Here is a 12,070-nt window from a genome sequence, read left to right on the forward strand (position 1 = left end):
ATTTTGTTTGGGGGAAAGAAAACCCAATGAGGATTAAGGTTTAGTTTAATCTTTCTCACTACGAGGGCACTTGTTTATAACTAATGCTGTATTGGCCTTTCCTAGATCAGTTTAAGAAAGAAATAAAATGTACTGCATTCAACAGTTCGTTTATTCAGACCACTCGAAACCTAGTTCAAAAACTTGATACTTGCCTTGTTACAGCATCGACTTATGCAGATACTCTATGTATGATGAAAGGTATGGAGTAAACTACTTTTTTTAATATACTAACATAATTTTTCACCTCTCATTATTGTTTTGTTTGTCTTGCACTTCTAAATAATTGATTGGATCATGTAAGAGGCGGATCGGATCCGCGTAATTCTCTGGTATAAACGCTCGACTGTCATAGAAACACGAGAGGCTTTTGGATTTTTTGAAACGTCCCACATATATGACATCTATGCCATGACGACAACAAATGACGAAGCGAAAAATAACAAGCCGTACCCATTCATTCCTCACTTACTCAACTGTAGTTTTTTTTCCTTGATACTCCTGGATATTTTATGATTGCTGGGTATCCTTTAAAACAAATTTCTTCATGATTTTTTATCAATTGTCGCTATCAAACTCTTCTGAATGATAAGTGTTGATGAGATCTCCGACTCATCTGATAGGGATACGATAAGAAAAAATTTCGCCAGTCTATCAAAGGTAGCAACTTGTGCTTTCGAAAAGATTTTCCCGTAAAAACCAAGTCTACAATTTCAAAATATGTCCACATATGTTGAGGAAAAAAGTTCAAAGGAAAAGGCAAAGCTGTAGACACTGAAATTGCTTCCACTTCTAGTTTTCAAAACATTAATGAAAATTTAAATGATGCTGAAGCAGATATGGATATAGATAGTTCATCAATATATATCACCACAAAATATGACGCTGGTGAAGCAAGCAAACAAGCAGATAATACAGATAATCCTGTTTCGTGGACTGTCCAGTCAAGGGATACTTCTTCTCCTTCTGTACCTAAGGCTTCTTACTCATCTACAACTTCTGTTGATCCTGAAATTGTTCTAAAACCCGTTAAAAAGAGTAATGAACCACATGAACCTTCTAATGCTACACCCAACCGTATAATGGCCGTTAAAACCACTGTAAGAAGTATTTGGAAACAAGAATACATACAGCCATTATATGATTTAGTCAATACAACAAACATTTTAGTAACGCACACATTTGCTTTTATTAAATACATACTTATTCAAGAACTGCAATCGGATGACGACTTTGATTTCAAAGAATTTATCAAGAAAGGTTTTTTTGTTGAAGTGTTTCTAAGCCTTATTCAGACTAAAGTCGTAAACTCCTCAAGACTTAAGGATATAACCAAAAAATATAGACAGATAATTCTCAAATACAAGAAGGAATATTGTACAAATGCTCGATATACACCCATCCCACTTGCAAAGGCTTAACAAATTGCTTTATATGAGTTTACTAAAATACAGACAGCCTATATAAGTAACCTGAAGGCGCATTTTGGAAATAGATTGCGCAGTTTTGTGAACAAGTTGTTTAACAAGGATGAAAAAGCAAAATATCTTCGTGATAAACTGAAAGCAAATGGTTATACTGAGCAAGCCATCAAAACAGCTATCCGGAAAGAGGTTTATCAGCCATGCAACCAGGTGAAGCAAGCCATTGCAAAAAAAGAGATTCCAGAGAGAGGTCTTTTAGATGCTCAATCTTTAGAAGAATTGGCTATGTTTTACGCAAGTTACACAGAGAACTACTCGTTCCAAAGAAATTCCGTTTATTATGACGTAAAGGCAAGACCAGAGAACCATTTCAAGGCTTTTTTTAAACTAGCTGTAATGTTTGAAGCGAAAAAAATGAAAATGTTTACCTGTTTTCCTTTACGCACTACTTTTATTCCTTGTTATATGACATTGGATAGCAAAATAATCCATCATCATATTCTCAAAAAAAAGTCGCAACTAAAAGCAGAGAACAAGTTTGACACATGGGGTGATGTAGTTAACCTTCAGAACAAGGTTTTCAAGAACCAAGGATTTGATAAATCTATACGATTTCAAGGGACCATCGAAACAGATGGAGTTGGTATATCAGTCATAAAACAAAATATGGATACCAACAGAAAGACATCCAAAGCAAAGAATACAACAAAGGTTACTGTTGATCAAACAGAGTATATAGAGAAGGTTAGCCAATCAGACTTGAGAAGGACTGAAGGAAACTGTGTTCTTATAGATCCTGGAAGACGTGATCTTATGTATTGCCTCAAGGAAACTAGTAAAACAGAAGATAAGCAAACTTTGATATATACAAAGATGAATAGAACAAAAATGCAAAGACATCTCAGACTTTTGAGAGAAAAAACAAAACCTGTAATTATCAAGGCTGCTGAGGTGGTTTTGTCAAAAATCGAATCCTTTTCAGTAAAGATAACAAACTATTCCAACTATATCAAAGAAAGAGCATCTGTCGATATTCTATTAAGAGAGTATTATGGAAACGAAACTTACAATACAACACAAGTATATTTTCCTGATTCGTGCTTTGAATTCAAAGTGACCAACAAAGGTGAATTGTATTTTGGGAATTTGTATGTGACAAGAATTCGAGGCTACTACCCCCAACCCCAAGCTCCTCCTGATGATTTTACTAATATCCAAATGTATGCTACTTATTTGGATATTATGATGCAACAAAATCATGTGAAAAGACGTTTGAATAACACGGAAAAAGCAGAAATACTTAAAATTATGTCAGAAACAGGTCAAGTGGATCTATTGAGGAATCGTGCAAGCCAACGTTTAGAAAAGCTACAGATTTTGCCATTCCGTAAACTAAAGTTTTCTAGCAAACTGTACTTTGACAAAAATGATGCTCAATTAGTTAGAAAGCTGAAAAACAAGTTTGGATCCAATACAACGCTGATACTTGGAAATTGGTCAGCACCAAACATCAAGTTTCAAGAGCCAACTAGGAATAAAGGGTTAATTGATATGTTAAAGAAGAACGTATTTAAACTATATTTAATTGACGAATACAAGACGTCTTCTTTTTGTCCTACATGCGAAAGTCCTTTGGAAAAGTTCAAAACCATAGTGAATCCAATTATATCAAAGACGAAAAATGCCGACCATTACATGTCATGAATTACTTCGGTATGTGATATTAATTTAAAAATCTGCATTGACAAGAAATTATCTAATCATTTATAAGGTGTAAGAACATTGCTTGCTACAGAAAAATGGAGAATACATCTGGTATTGTTGCAAGAAGAATGTGGAATCGTGATTTGGCTGCGGCTTTAAACTTTAAAAAAATACTGAACCATTTGAGGGAAACTGGAAAACGACCCGCTTTGTTTAGTCGAGAAAAAGCAGAAAGAAAATAATTTTCCACTAAAGTTATCGCTTTAGTTATTTAATGCAGGTATTACCCGTTTTAAAATTTCTGAACACTAAATTTTGATTCGTCTGAAAAAAAAAGCTCAGAAGTCTGAATTTTTTTTTTATTGATCTGAATCAATTTTTGTATTTATCTGAATTTTAACTTATGTTTGTCTGAATTTATAGTGTCAAAACTGTAGTAGATGGTTTAAACACATTGCTTATGTAAAATAAAAGGCATTTCTGAATGAATGGAAAAAAAGGGGGTTGCATCAGTGATTTATTCTTTTATCAGATCTTTTTTATCGTAGCGCAAATAAACAAAATGCATAAAAAAAGGGTTCTCCTTTTCTATCCAACTTTTATTGAGACCAGAAACACATTTTGCTTTTTTTATTTTTTATATAGCAGAAACATCCTTTGTACTTTTAGGATCCCATCCCCCCTTTTTATTTTCAGCACAAAAAAAAAAAAAAAGCGCTAAAATGTTAAGGGGGGGAAAGAAAGTTCCCTATCATGTTACCCTATTTCTGTATTGTATTTTTTTTTTTTTTTTTTTTTTTTCTGTTTTGTGAATTTTTTATCTCCCTCCCAGGTCTCTTTTATCAGGGTGTCAATCGTAGATCACTCAACGATCTTGGGTTTGAATTATAGAAAACGTGCAGATAAAACCCTTGTCATATAAAAAGAAACATCCTTATAAGCACCAAACAAAAAGCAGGTAAATATCAAATTAATCAGTAGTGTGGCATTGCTTTAAATCATCAGCAGACGTATTGTACATATGTAACATCCATATGTTCAGGTACAATAGGTGTGAAAAAAAAAGGGGGGGCTGTAGTGTGACAGTAGGAAACAAGATAGATACAATGCAACGACTGGGGACAAATAATAAAAAAGAAAGGCATGATTTATGTGCAAAAAAGATACATTTACATTGTTCGAGAACTTGAGTATGCTGCATCTAGTAAACAATCGAATGTTTTTGCTTACATCACGTTTTTGTTGTTGTAGTTCGTTATTACAATCATTCTCAAGTCCTGAAGAAAATCTATATCTCTAAAATAGCTTAGAGGACTTAATTCCAAAAGACCGAACTGAATGCTTTCGTACTGCAAAAAAAAAAAAGGCATTACAACAGGTACGACATTGCATAGCCGCAAAAAAAAACCCCCTTGAAAAAAATCATTGATTCCCATCTACAGGAGAGAGAAAAAGAAAAAAGGTTTCTAGGCAAGGACTAAATTTTTTTTTTTTTTTTTGGGTGTGTGATATGTGTATGACGCAGAAAACAAAAGCTTCTTGACATATTTGACAATTCAAAGGAGAGAGAGAGAGAGATAAACTCCGAGTAACCTAGTGTGTCCTTAAACAGCTTGAGGCTATTTATAAAAAGGTGAACTCCCCGTGTAACAAGGCTCGGAAGGTTTTTTTTTTTTTTTATTTGTTACATCCGGGCCCATTTTACTCTTTTAAAAAGATGACATCCTGAAATAGAAACAATTGTTTTTATAAATATATATTGACTTGTAACACATCATGTCGGGTGTGGACCAATGCACCTCGACCGGAAGTGGTGGTGGTGGTGGTGGTGGTGGGGCTAGAATTTTCTGTGATATGATGAATGAGAAAAAAAAAAGTAACAACTGCTTTTATCGAAAGATACCTGCAGTATTTTCTCATGCGTGTCTTGAACAGATGATCTCTCTTATTTTTTCAATTAGTCCTTATCTATGGTTGCTATGGACAACAGAAATGCTTTTGTTGTTAATTAAAATTACAACAGATGGGCGGGCTGACGGGTGATTGATTGGGGTGGGGGGGGGGAGGCGACGGGGGCGGCGTGGGGGTGTGGAGCAGTATAAATTTTTTTTTTTTAAAGGTGTGATCATTTAGAAAAGTCGGCTGTGCGTATTTATTTATGTGCTGGTAATAGCTCACATTTCCCATGTTATTGTTGTATGTTGGATGATTCTTAACGAAAGGAGTCGTGCCTATGAAATAAAGGGCCTCGTCATTTGCAGTGTGTATGTCGGGAAAGTACTCATATTTCTGCCCGTTAATAATAAAGCGGTCGATGTTTAGTGTGTAAACTATAAATTAGGGCCGGTAATTAACGAGGGTTGCCTTATAGGAAGTTTCTTCGTGCTTGATTTCTTTATGGGTGTTGACATGTGACACAATTATGCTGTCGAGAGAGAACACATAAAAAAAAAAAAAGAAAGAAAGAAGGAAAAAGGTGAATGATAAAACTAAGCCCTTAGATATAGAAAGAGGCTTGCTGCAAAGAGGGGGGGGGGGAGAGAAAGAGAGAAAAAGCCCCCGAGGACAAAAGGAAAGTAAGTTGATAGTTATAGATAATTCCAAAGTTGACGTTTGAAGGAGAAGATTGATTGGGTTTATAAAAGACATTTTGGGGGTGTAAATGTATAAATGATATCAATGTGTGAATGACCTGATAAAAATAGAGAGAGAGAGAGAGAGAATAGACCAAAAATAGATGGTGTTATTTTTCCGAGCTTAATTTCTTTTTGTCTGTCTACCCCCCCCCCTTTTTTTTTTTTTGGAGTATATATAAAATCTGTCATTAAATGAATTATAATTTTTTTTTTCTTTTTCTTTTTTTTTTTTTTTCCTTTTTTTTTTATATAAATAAAAATAAATAAAATAAAAAAATGGCTCATTCTTTATGTTCTTCAATTTCAAGTTATAACTCTAACAAATCAATATGTGACGATACAATTCTACCCAACCGAAAACGTTGGGACGATTCACAATTTGCCATTGACCTTTGTGATGATGGTTACCAAAGCATTTCGAGTCAAAGCACAACCAGTCTAAAAGAAAAGTTTAAAAGTCCAAAACTATTATTTCACCCATCCGACAAAATTTCAACTAAAATATCCTTATTATTACGGAAAATCAAAAGCATAAAATCATTGTAAAGAAAGACTTTTTTTTTTTTTTAATAAATAAATAAATAAATAAATAAAAAAAAAAAAAAAAAAAAAGCCAAAATGTAAAATATAGATATTAACTTGGATAAACATCATTATACTTGATCGCTGCTTGACATAATCTATCAGAATATTCTCTTGGTAAATGTTTACGTGCTAACAAACTGATACTGGTTCTATCATTTAAAATCTGTTGTCTTTTTTTTTTTTTTTTCTTGGTTAGTTCTAGACTTCGCCCATAATGTAAATGGGGTTTCTATTTTTATACCTTTTCATCAGCAAAAGAACATCGTTTGTTGTAAGACTCGTACTGTTCTCTTTACTTTGCTGAAGATCGCTCACCAATTGATCAAAATACATGTTTTTACTACCCATGATCATTTTCAGTCTCTTTCTCTCTCCTCTCTCTCTCTTGTGTAATTTTCACTTACATTTTTACCAATTCATTGGCAGAAACAAACGACTTCATATTATGCGGCATCCTTTGCTCAAACAGCCGCTTTGTTTCCTTTCCTGTAATCGCCTTGTGTAAAGTGATATGAGGTCTTTACATATATATATATTGGATGAGTTTCAACAGTGATCCATCTATATTGTTTCAAGCCATAAAACACACACACACACACACACACATTGGACTTACCTAGGCTGATTCATTTCAAAAGTTCCCGGTAAAATCCCTGTCTGAGGCTCATAAGTTGTGTCACTAATGCAGCCAGATTAGTAACATTAATTAAAATAATAATAATAATCATTGTATATAAGGTGGAAAATATATACTTTAATTCATTGTCTGACCAACTCTGACCATAGTCATCATCACCCCAGTTCGTATCAGCTACAGGATTGTCATCATTCATTAGGTCATGGCTCGCTCTAAAATTGTTCGGCACTAGTGGCTTATCGACCAGATCAGGGGAATCGTTCACTTGTATGCCCTTATTCAATTGAAGATCCTGCGTATGAATTGCATAGGCAGGCTCTTCCTTCTGTTCGCCTGAAGAAGAAGGAGGAGGAGGTGTTAGGTCTGCTGGGATAGACTGTTCTCGCTCGTCTTCGTCTTCGTGAAGTAAGCTAGGTAAATGGTCGTCGCTATGAACCGATCGAGGTGGGCCAAGATCAAGACCGTTCTGAACCGACGGTGTATCACGAGGCGTGCTAGAAATCGATGTTGCTGATCGATGGAGACTGTATTCTGATGTACCGTGAACCGACATGCTATAAACAGAATTGTGTTCTTGCTGTTGTGGTTGTTGCTGTAGTTGTTGTGGTGATGGAGGAGGGGGGATGGAAGGTAGACGTGTACTATGAATAGATGAACCCGAATAGCGAGAGGCTTGACTTGAGATGGACGGTTGTAGTGTAGCATGAAAAGGAAGTTCGACTTCTTCATCTCGTGCTCTTCGTAGAGCGGATATGGTTTGTGTGTCTAATACGATGGAAGCATTGTCTTCGTCTATGAGCATATCTTGAGTGGCTATACTCATCACATCGTCTTCCATGGTGTGTGGAGGTCGATAGTCCAGACGAGAGTAATTCGTATTTGAATGGTAACTGTAGCTCATATTATCGCTGTCAATGTCTTCATGACGTGCTCTGTGACGAAGGAGTTGTACTTTGGGAACATTTTTCAGAGCAGTCTCCCTTGCACTCAGTACTGGCAGTGCATCATATCTCTTTTGAAGTTCAGAATAACGGCTTTGGAAGGTTTCTGAGACAAGAGGAGGCTTTTTGGTTGTTTCTGGTCGACTGTTGTTGGCGTGGTCAATAGTAGTAGGTTCTGAACTGACTTTTTCTACTACTGGTTTAACTAGAACATACGGGGAAAAAGGTTAAAATATAAATGTAGATATATAAAGCATGGTTTTCTTCATTACATTGACTCATCATGCGTAACAGTTTGTGAGGACTTTGTTTGGGACGTAATGTAGTGTCATGTTTCTCTCTCGCAGGTGAAAACACGAGTTTTCTTTTCCTGATCTAGGTGAAAGGGAGGAGGGGAGGGAGGGGAAAGGTTCTAGTAAGACATTGGGAAATAATAATAATAATAAAAAAAAAAAATAGAGGTGTACCTCGTCTTCATTCATTTTGAAAAAAAAAAAAAAAAAAAAAAAAAAAAAGAAAAAGAAAGAAAGAAAGAAAAAAAAACAATAAAATTATTGCTTTCCTTTATAGTTTGCATTAAGTAAAAACATTCTACTAAAGACGAGTAAACCAACAGGGATTGTGTTTTCAGGGTTTGCTGGATGTGTAAGCGATAACCAATATTTCAAGCCACGTCTCATGTTCTCTTCATCTTGATCAATGGATCTCATACCACGTTCTTCTACAGCATGACTCAATTCCTTGATATTTAATTCATCCACATTCTCTTTCAGGAGGAGCTTTTTTTTTTTTAAGAGTGAGTATTCACAGACTCTTTGCTCAATTGTGTAAATATCTCTTTTACCTTATCGTCCTCATTGATATAATTCATGTATTTCTCTAATCTCTTTCTAAGCATACCTTGCGTTCCGATATTGTTAATTCCCATAAATCTAATCCCAAATTAGAACAAAGTAGTTTTTTTTTTTCGTTTGTATTCTTTCTTCCTTTTACCTGCAGTAAGATGCGAGATGAGGTCTATCAATTCTAATCAAATCAAAATCATACGCATAGTGTTTGGCAATACGTTGAAATTTCGTCAGTGATAAAAAGTCAGCGGGTGCAATCTAAGTGAGTGTGAATTGAGTTTTCTGGAAGGAAGGGGAGGCAATTACATGTAAAAAAAAAAAAAAGATATAGATTAACTTACACCATCCACTTTCTCGGCAGATTTCAATACATTGGCAGTCATCTTTTGACGTACCTTGTCCAACTTTTCACGTGTCTTTTGCTATTGTATATATATTTTTTTAGTTTAGTACACTTGGTGCATGGAAGGTTCATCTTTTTTTTTTTTTGTACCACTTGACTGTCTTTAAGACAAGTTCCAGGAACCATACCAGGAACATACATGACAAGCAAAGGAATCTAAGTTTTCAACAAAAAAAAAAACATTAGACTTCTTTTTTTTTGTTTGTGTTTGACATGGAGTAACTTTACAGATTCAGGCAAAATCATAAAGACAAAACCAAAAGGAATAAGTTTCAACATGTCCTTTTTAGATTGATGAATCAGTTGGAACTCGGATCGATTCAAAGTATACCCTTCGTTTTGAACTCGAAGCTGTAATGCCTTTGCTTCTTTATTGTTGCTCCAGAGTAACTTTAATCCATCCTTGTAGAAACGAATTAGGTCTTTGGAGTTTTGAATGAACTTGCCGATACGAGAAGTAGGACCCTTGGCAACGGCGACTTGTTCCGTAACCACGGGTTTCGCTTCGGTGCTGTTGTTACTGGTGGTGGTTGTCGTGGTTTTGAGGTCGTTGTATTTAATCCAGGTGGAAGAAAACGTTCTTGTGTGGGGTTGGAGAATACGAACGTATCTGACCGATGGCAAAGGACGATATGCCAAAGTCAAGGGTCTAAATTAGGTATTATTAGTGGGGTGTATGAGAAGGGGGAATGGGTTCAAAAATAAATTTTACCTTGTATGCCTTAACGAGGTTCTCAAGAGGGATAAAGACATTTAAGGGTTAAAAAGACGATTTTTTTTTTTTAAAAAAAAAAAGGTTAATTTGTGCATGTCCCTTTTTAATTGAGTGAGGTGGGATAGGGAGATGAGTTCGAATTAAAAGAAAAAATGGATGGCTTGGCTTATGGATTTTTTCATGGTAAACTAAAATAGCAAAGGTAGAAAAGAACAAGTACAGAAAACAAAAAAGAAGTTGTAAGGTGTTTAAATGAAAATCAATTACATTTTTTTTATTTTTATTTTATCGAATACTGTGCAAATTACTGCCCAACAACGTTTTTTTTTATAGAATTAAAAAAAATAAACAATAAGCTTTTTTTTTTATTGTTTACAAAAGAGTTTCGTAAGCAATAGGAGCAATAGTTTGGGGAACGTTGAACTTGGTAGAGATATGACGAGCCTCACGAGGTTGAGCGGGGAGTCTCTTCAAGTTGAAAGAAACTATACAAAAAAAAAAAAAAGATTAAACCATTGACAACGTAAAAAAAAAAATTTTTTTTTTAGCATTCCAAAAAAAAAAAAAACTTACCACCAGCTTCCTTGGCTTCCTTCTTCTTTTGAGCGTTGGTAACAACACGATCCAAGAACTCTTGACGACACTTGGAATGCTTAATGTGTTCAACACGGACGTTGACACGCTTTTCCAAATAACGGTTACCGACGTTCTTGTGAACGAGGACACCGACGGCAGACTTGGTGACGTTGTAGATGACACCGGTACGACTATTTCATGTGCAAAAGAGATTAGAGAATGAGACTAAAAATATACAAAAAAGAAACTTACCCGTGGTAGAACTTGTGGGGCATACCCTTTTGGACGGCAGCATTGGCCTTGATATCAACGATATCTCCAACCTTGTAAGTCTTCAAGTAAGTGGTGAGAGGGATGGAACCATGCTCTCTGAACTTACGAGAGAACATGTGACGGGTACGAGCACGGACTAGATTAAAAAGTGAATTAGGCTCATGGTATAGACAACAAGGTGTATGTGTGTGTGCGTGTACTTACGACCGAAAGAGTGAGGCATTCTGTAGTATAAAAGACTAGATGTTTAGCGAATCAGACAAGATGTACAGATTAGAAGGTTACCTGTCAAACTTTGCACAAAAAAAAAGAGAAAGAGTCTTTGTTGTTCAAAGGGGAATCCTTAGTTTTACCCCCCCGCAGCTTGGGCTGCTCCCTAAAAAAAAAATTTTTCAAAACAAGCCAGCTGAAAAAATTTTCACAGGCTGGTAAAAAAAGATTAAAAGGAGTCACGTTGAACTTTTCAAAGCCATCGAAAAAAAGAGAGAGAGAAAAAAAAAAAAACGAGAAATGATTGGACCAAAGGGCAGGGCCCGCCCTCCCCCCTATAATTCTAAATTTTTTTTTTGCAAATGAGTTGATTCTTTCTCTTTTTTACAAAATGACTGGAACCACCAGAACTTATAGTAAGACTTCTAATGTCCCCAAGCGTCCTTTCGAGGCTGCTCGTCTTGATCAAGAACTCAAGTTGATTGGTGAGTTCGGTCTCAAGAACAAGAAGGAAATCTGGAGAGTCGGACTTACTCTTTCCAAGATTCGTCGTGCTGCTCGTGAGCTTTTAAAGTTGGATGAGAAGGATCCTCGTCGTCTCTTTGAAGGTAATGCCCTCATTCGTCGTCTTGTGCGTATTGGTGTCCTTGACGAATCTCGCATGAAGCTTGATTACGTTCTTGCCCTCAAGATTGAAGATTTCTTGGAACGTCGTCTCCAAACCCAAGTCTTCAAGTTGGGACTTGCCAAGTCTATCCATCATGCTCGTGTCCTCATCCGTCAACGTCACATTCGTGTCGGTAAGCAAATCGTTAACGTTCCTTCTTTCATCGTTCGTTTGGACTCTCAAAAGCACATCGACTTTGCTTTGACCTCTCCCCTCGGTGGTGGTCGTGCCGGTCGTGTCAAGAGAAAGAGAGCTGCTGCCGCCGGTGGTGCTGCTGAAGATGATGAAGAGTAAATCTTTTACTCCTTCCCCAATCTAATAAATCTACCCTTTTTTTCTTACTATAATAAAAATAATTCTCTTTTTTTTTGTTTTCAATTTTGACAGCTTTGCTTAGATAATCATACAGTCA

The 12,070-nt window shown here is 35.9% G+C and overlaps 6 protein-coding genes across 6 annotated transcripts; 2 read left to right on the plus strand and 4 right to left on the minus strand.

Annotated features, from left to right (window-relative positions):
• Positions 1–83: 83 nt before the first annotated feature.
• On the plus strand, positions 84–3,603 carry EV154DRAFT_548151 (uncharacterized protein; the record flags this gene model as incomplete). Its single annotated transcript, XM_051604794.1, has 5 exons — positions 84–240; positions 778–1,416; positions 1,498–3,176; positions 3,235–3,447; positions 3,591–3,603. The coding sequence occupies 3 exons, from the start codon at positions 84–86 to the stop codon at positions 3,165–3,167; spliced, it is 2,466 nt and encodes an 821-aa protein (XP_051461890.1). The 3' UTR covers positions 3,168–3,176; positions 3,235–3,447; positions 3,591–3,603.
• Positions 3,604–3,945: 342 nt separating this feature from the next.
• On the minus strand, positions 3,946–4,956 carry EV154DRAFT_495061 (uncharacterized protein; the record flags this gene model as incomplete). The annotated part of the gene is made up of 2 exons (XM_051599986.1): positions 4,419–4,956; positions 3,946–4,357 (listed from the first exon to the last, which is right to left on the minus strand). Coding segments are annotated over exons 1-2 (401 nt in total), but the record flags the coding sequence as incomplete, so codon positions are not given.
• A 1,438-nt stretch (positions 4,957–6,394) lies between these two features.
• On the minus strand, positions 6,395–8,369 carry EV154DRAFT_495069 (uncharacterized protein). Its single transcript, XM_051599987.1, is given in 7 exon segments — positions 6,395–6,558; positions 6,630–6,728; positions 6,793–6,906; positions 7,005–7,067; positions 7,142–8,241; positions 8,276–8,290; positions 8,301–8,369. 5 exon segments carry the CDS (start codon positions 7,924–7,926, stop codon positions 6,438–6,440), a joined length of 1,182 nt encoding a protein of 393 aa, XP_051461892.1. The 5' UTR covers positions 7,927–8,241; positions 8,276–8,290; positions 8,301–8,369; the 3' UTR covers positions 6,395–6,437.
• A 148-nt stretch (positions 8,370–8,517) lies between these two features.
• EV154DRAFT_413135 (LETM1-like protein-domain-containing protein) lies at positions 8,518–9,496 on the minus strand (the record flags this gene model as incomplete). The annotated part of the gene is made up of 6 exons (XM_051595549.1): positions 8,518–8,745; positions 8,811–8,898; positions 8,960–9,072; positions 9,156–9,236; positions 9,308–9,373; positions 9,446–9,496. 6 exons carry the CDS (start codon positions 9,494–9,496, stop codon positions 8,518–8,520), a joined length of 627 nt encoding a protein of 208 aa, XP_051461893.1.
• Positions 9,497–10,304: 808 nt separating this feature from the next.
• On the minus strand, positions 10,305–11,004 carry EV154DRAFT_536069 (60S ribosomal protein L21-A; the record flags this gene model as incomplete). Its single annotated transcript, XM_051604112.1, has 4 exons — positions 10,305–10,417; positions 10,506–10,699; positions 10,761–10,917; positions 10,986–11,004. The coding sequence occupies 4 exons, from the start codon at positions 11,002–11,004 to the stop codon at positions 10,305–10,307; spliced, it is 483 nt and encodes a 160-aa protein (XP_051461894.1).
• A 273-nt stretch (positions 11,005–11,277) lies between these two features.
• Positions 11,278–12,051, plus strand: EV154DRAFT_6718 (40S ribosomal protein S9). The gene has a single exon (XM_051607723.1). The coding sequence runs from the start codon at positions 11,383–11,385 to the stop codon at positions 11,950–11,952; it is 570 nt and encodes a 189-aa protein (XP_051461895.1). The 5' UTR covers positions 11,278–11,382; the 3' UTR covers positions 11,953–12,051.
• Positions 12,052–12,070: the final 19 nt, after the last annotated feature.

Source organism: Mucor mucedo, assembly GCF_025094135.1.
Source record: "Mucor mucedo strain NRRL 3635 chromosome Unknown EV154scaffold_10, whole genome shotgun sequence".
Classification (NCBI taxonomy): domain Eukaryota; kingdom Fungi; phylum Mucoromycota; class Mucoromycetes; order Mucorales; family Mucoraceae; genus Mucor; species Mucor mucedo.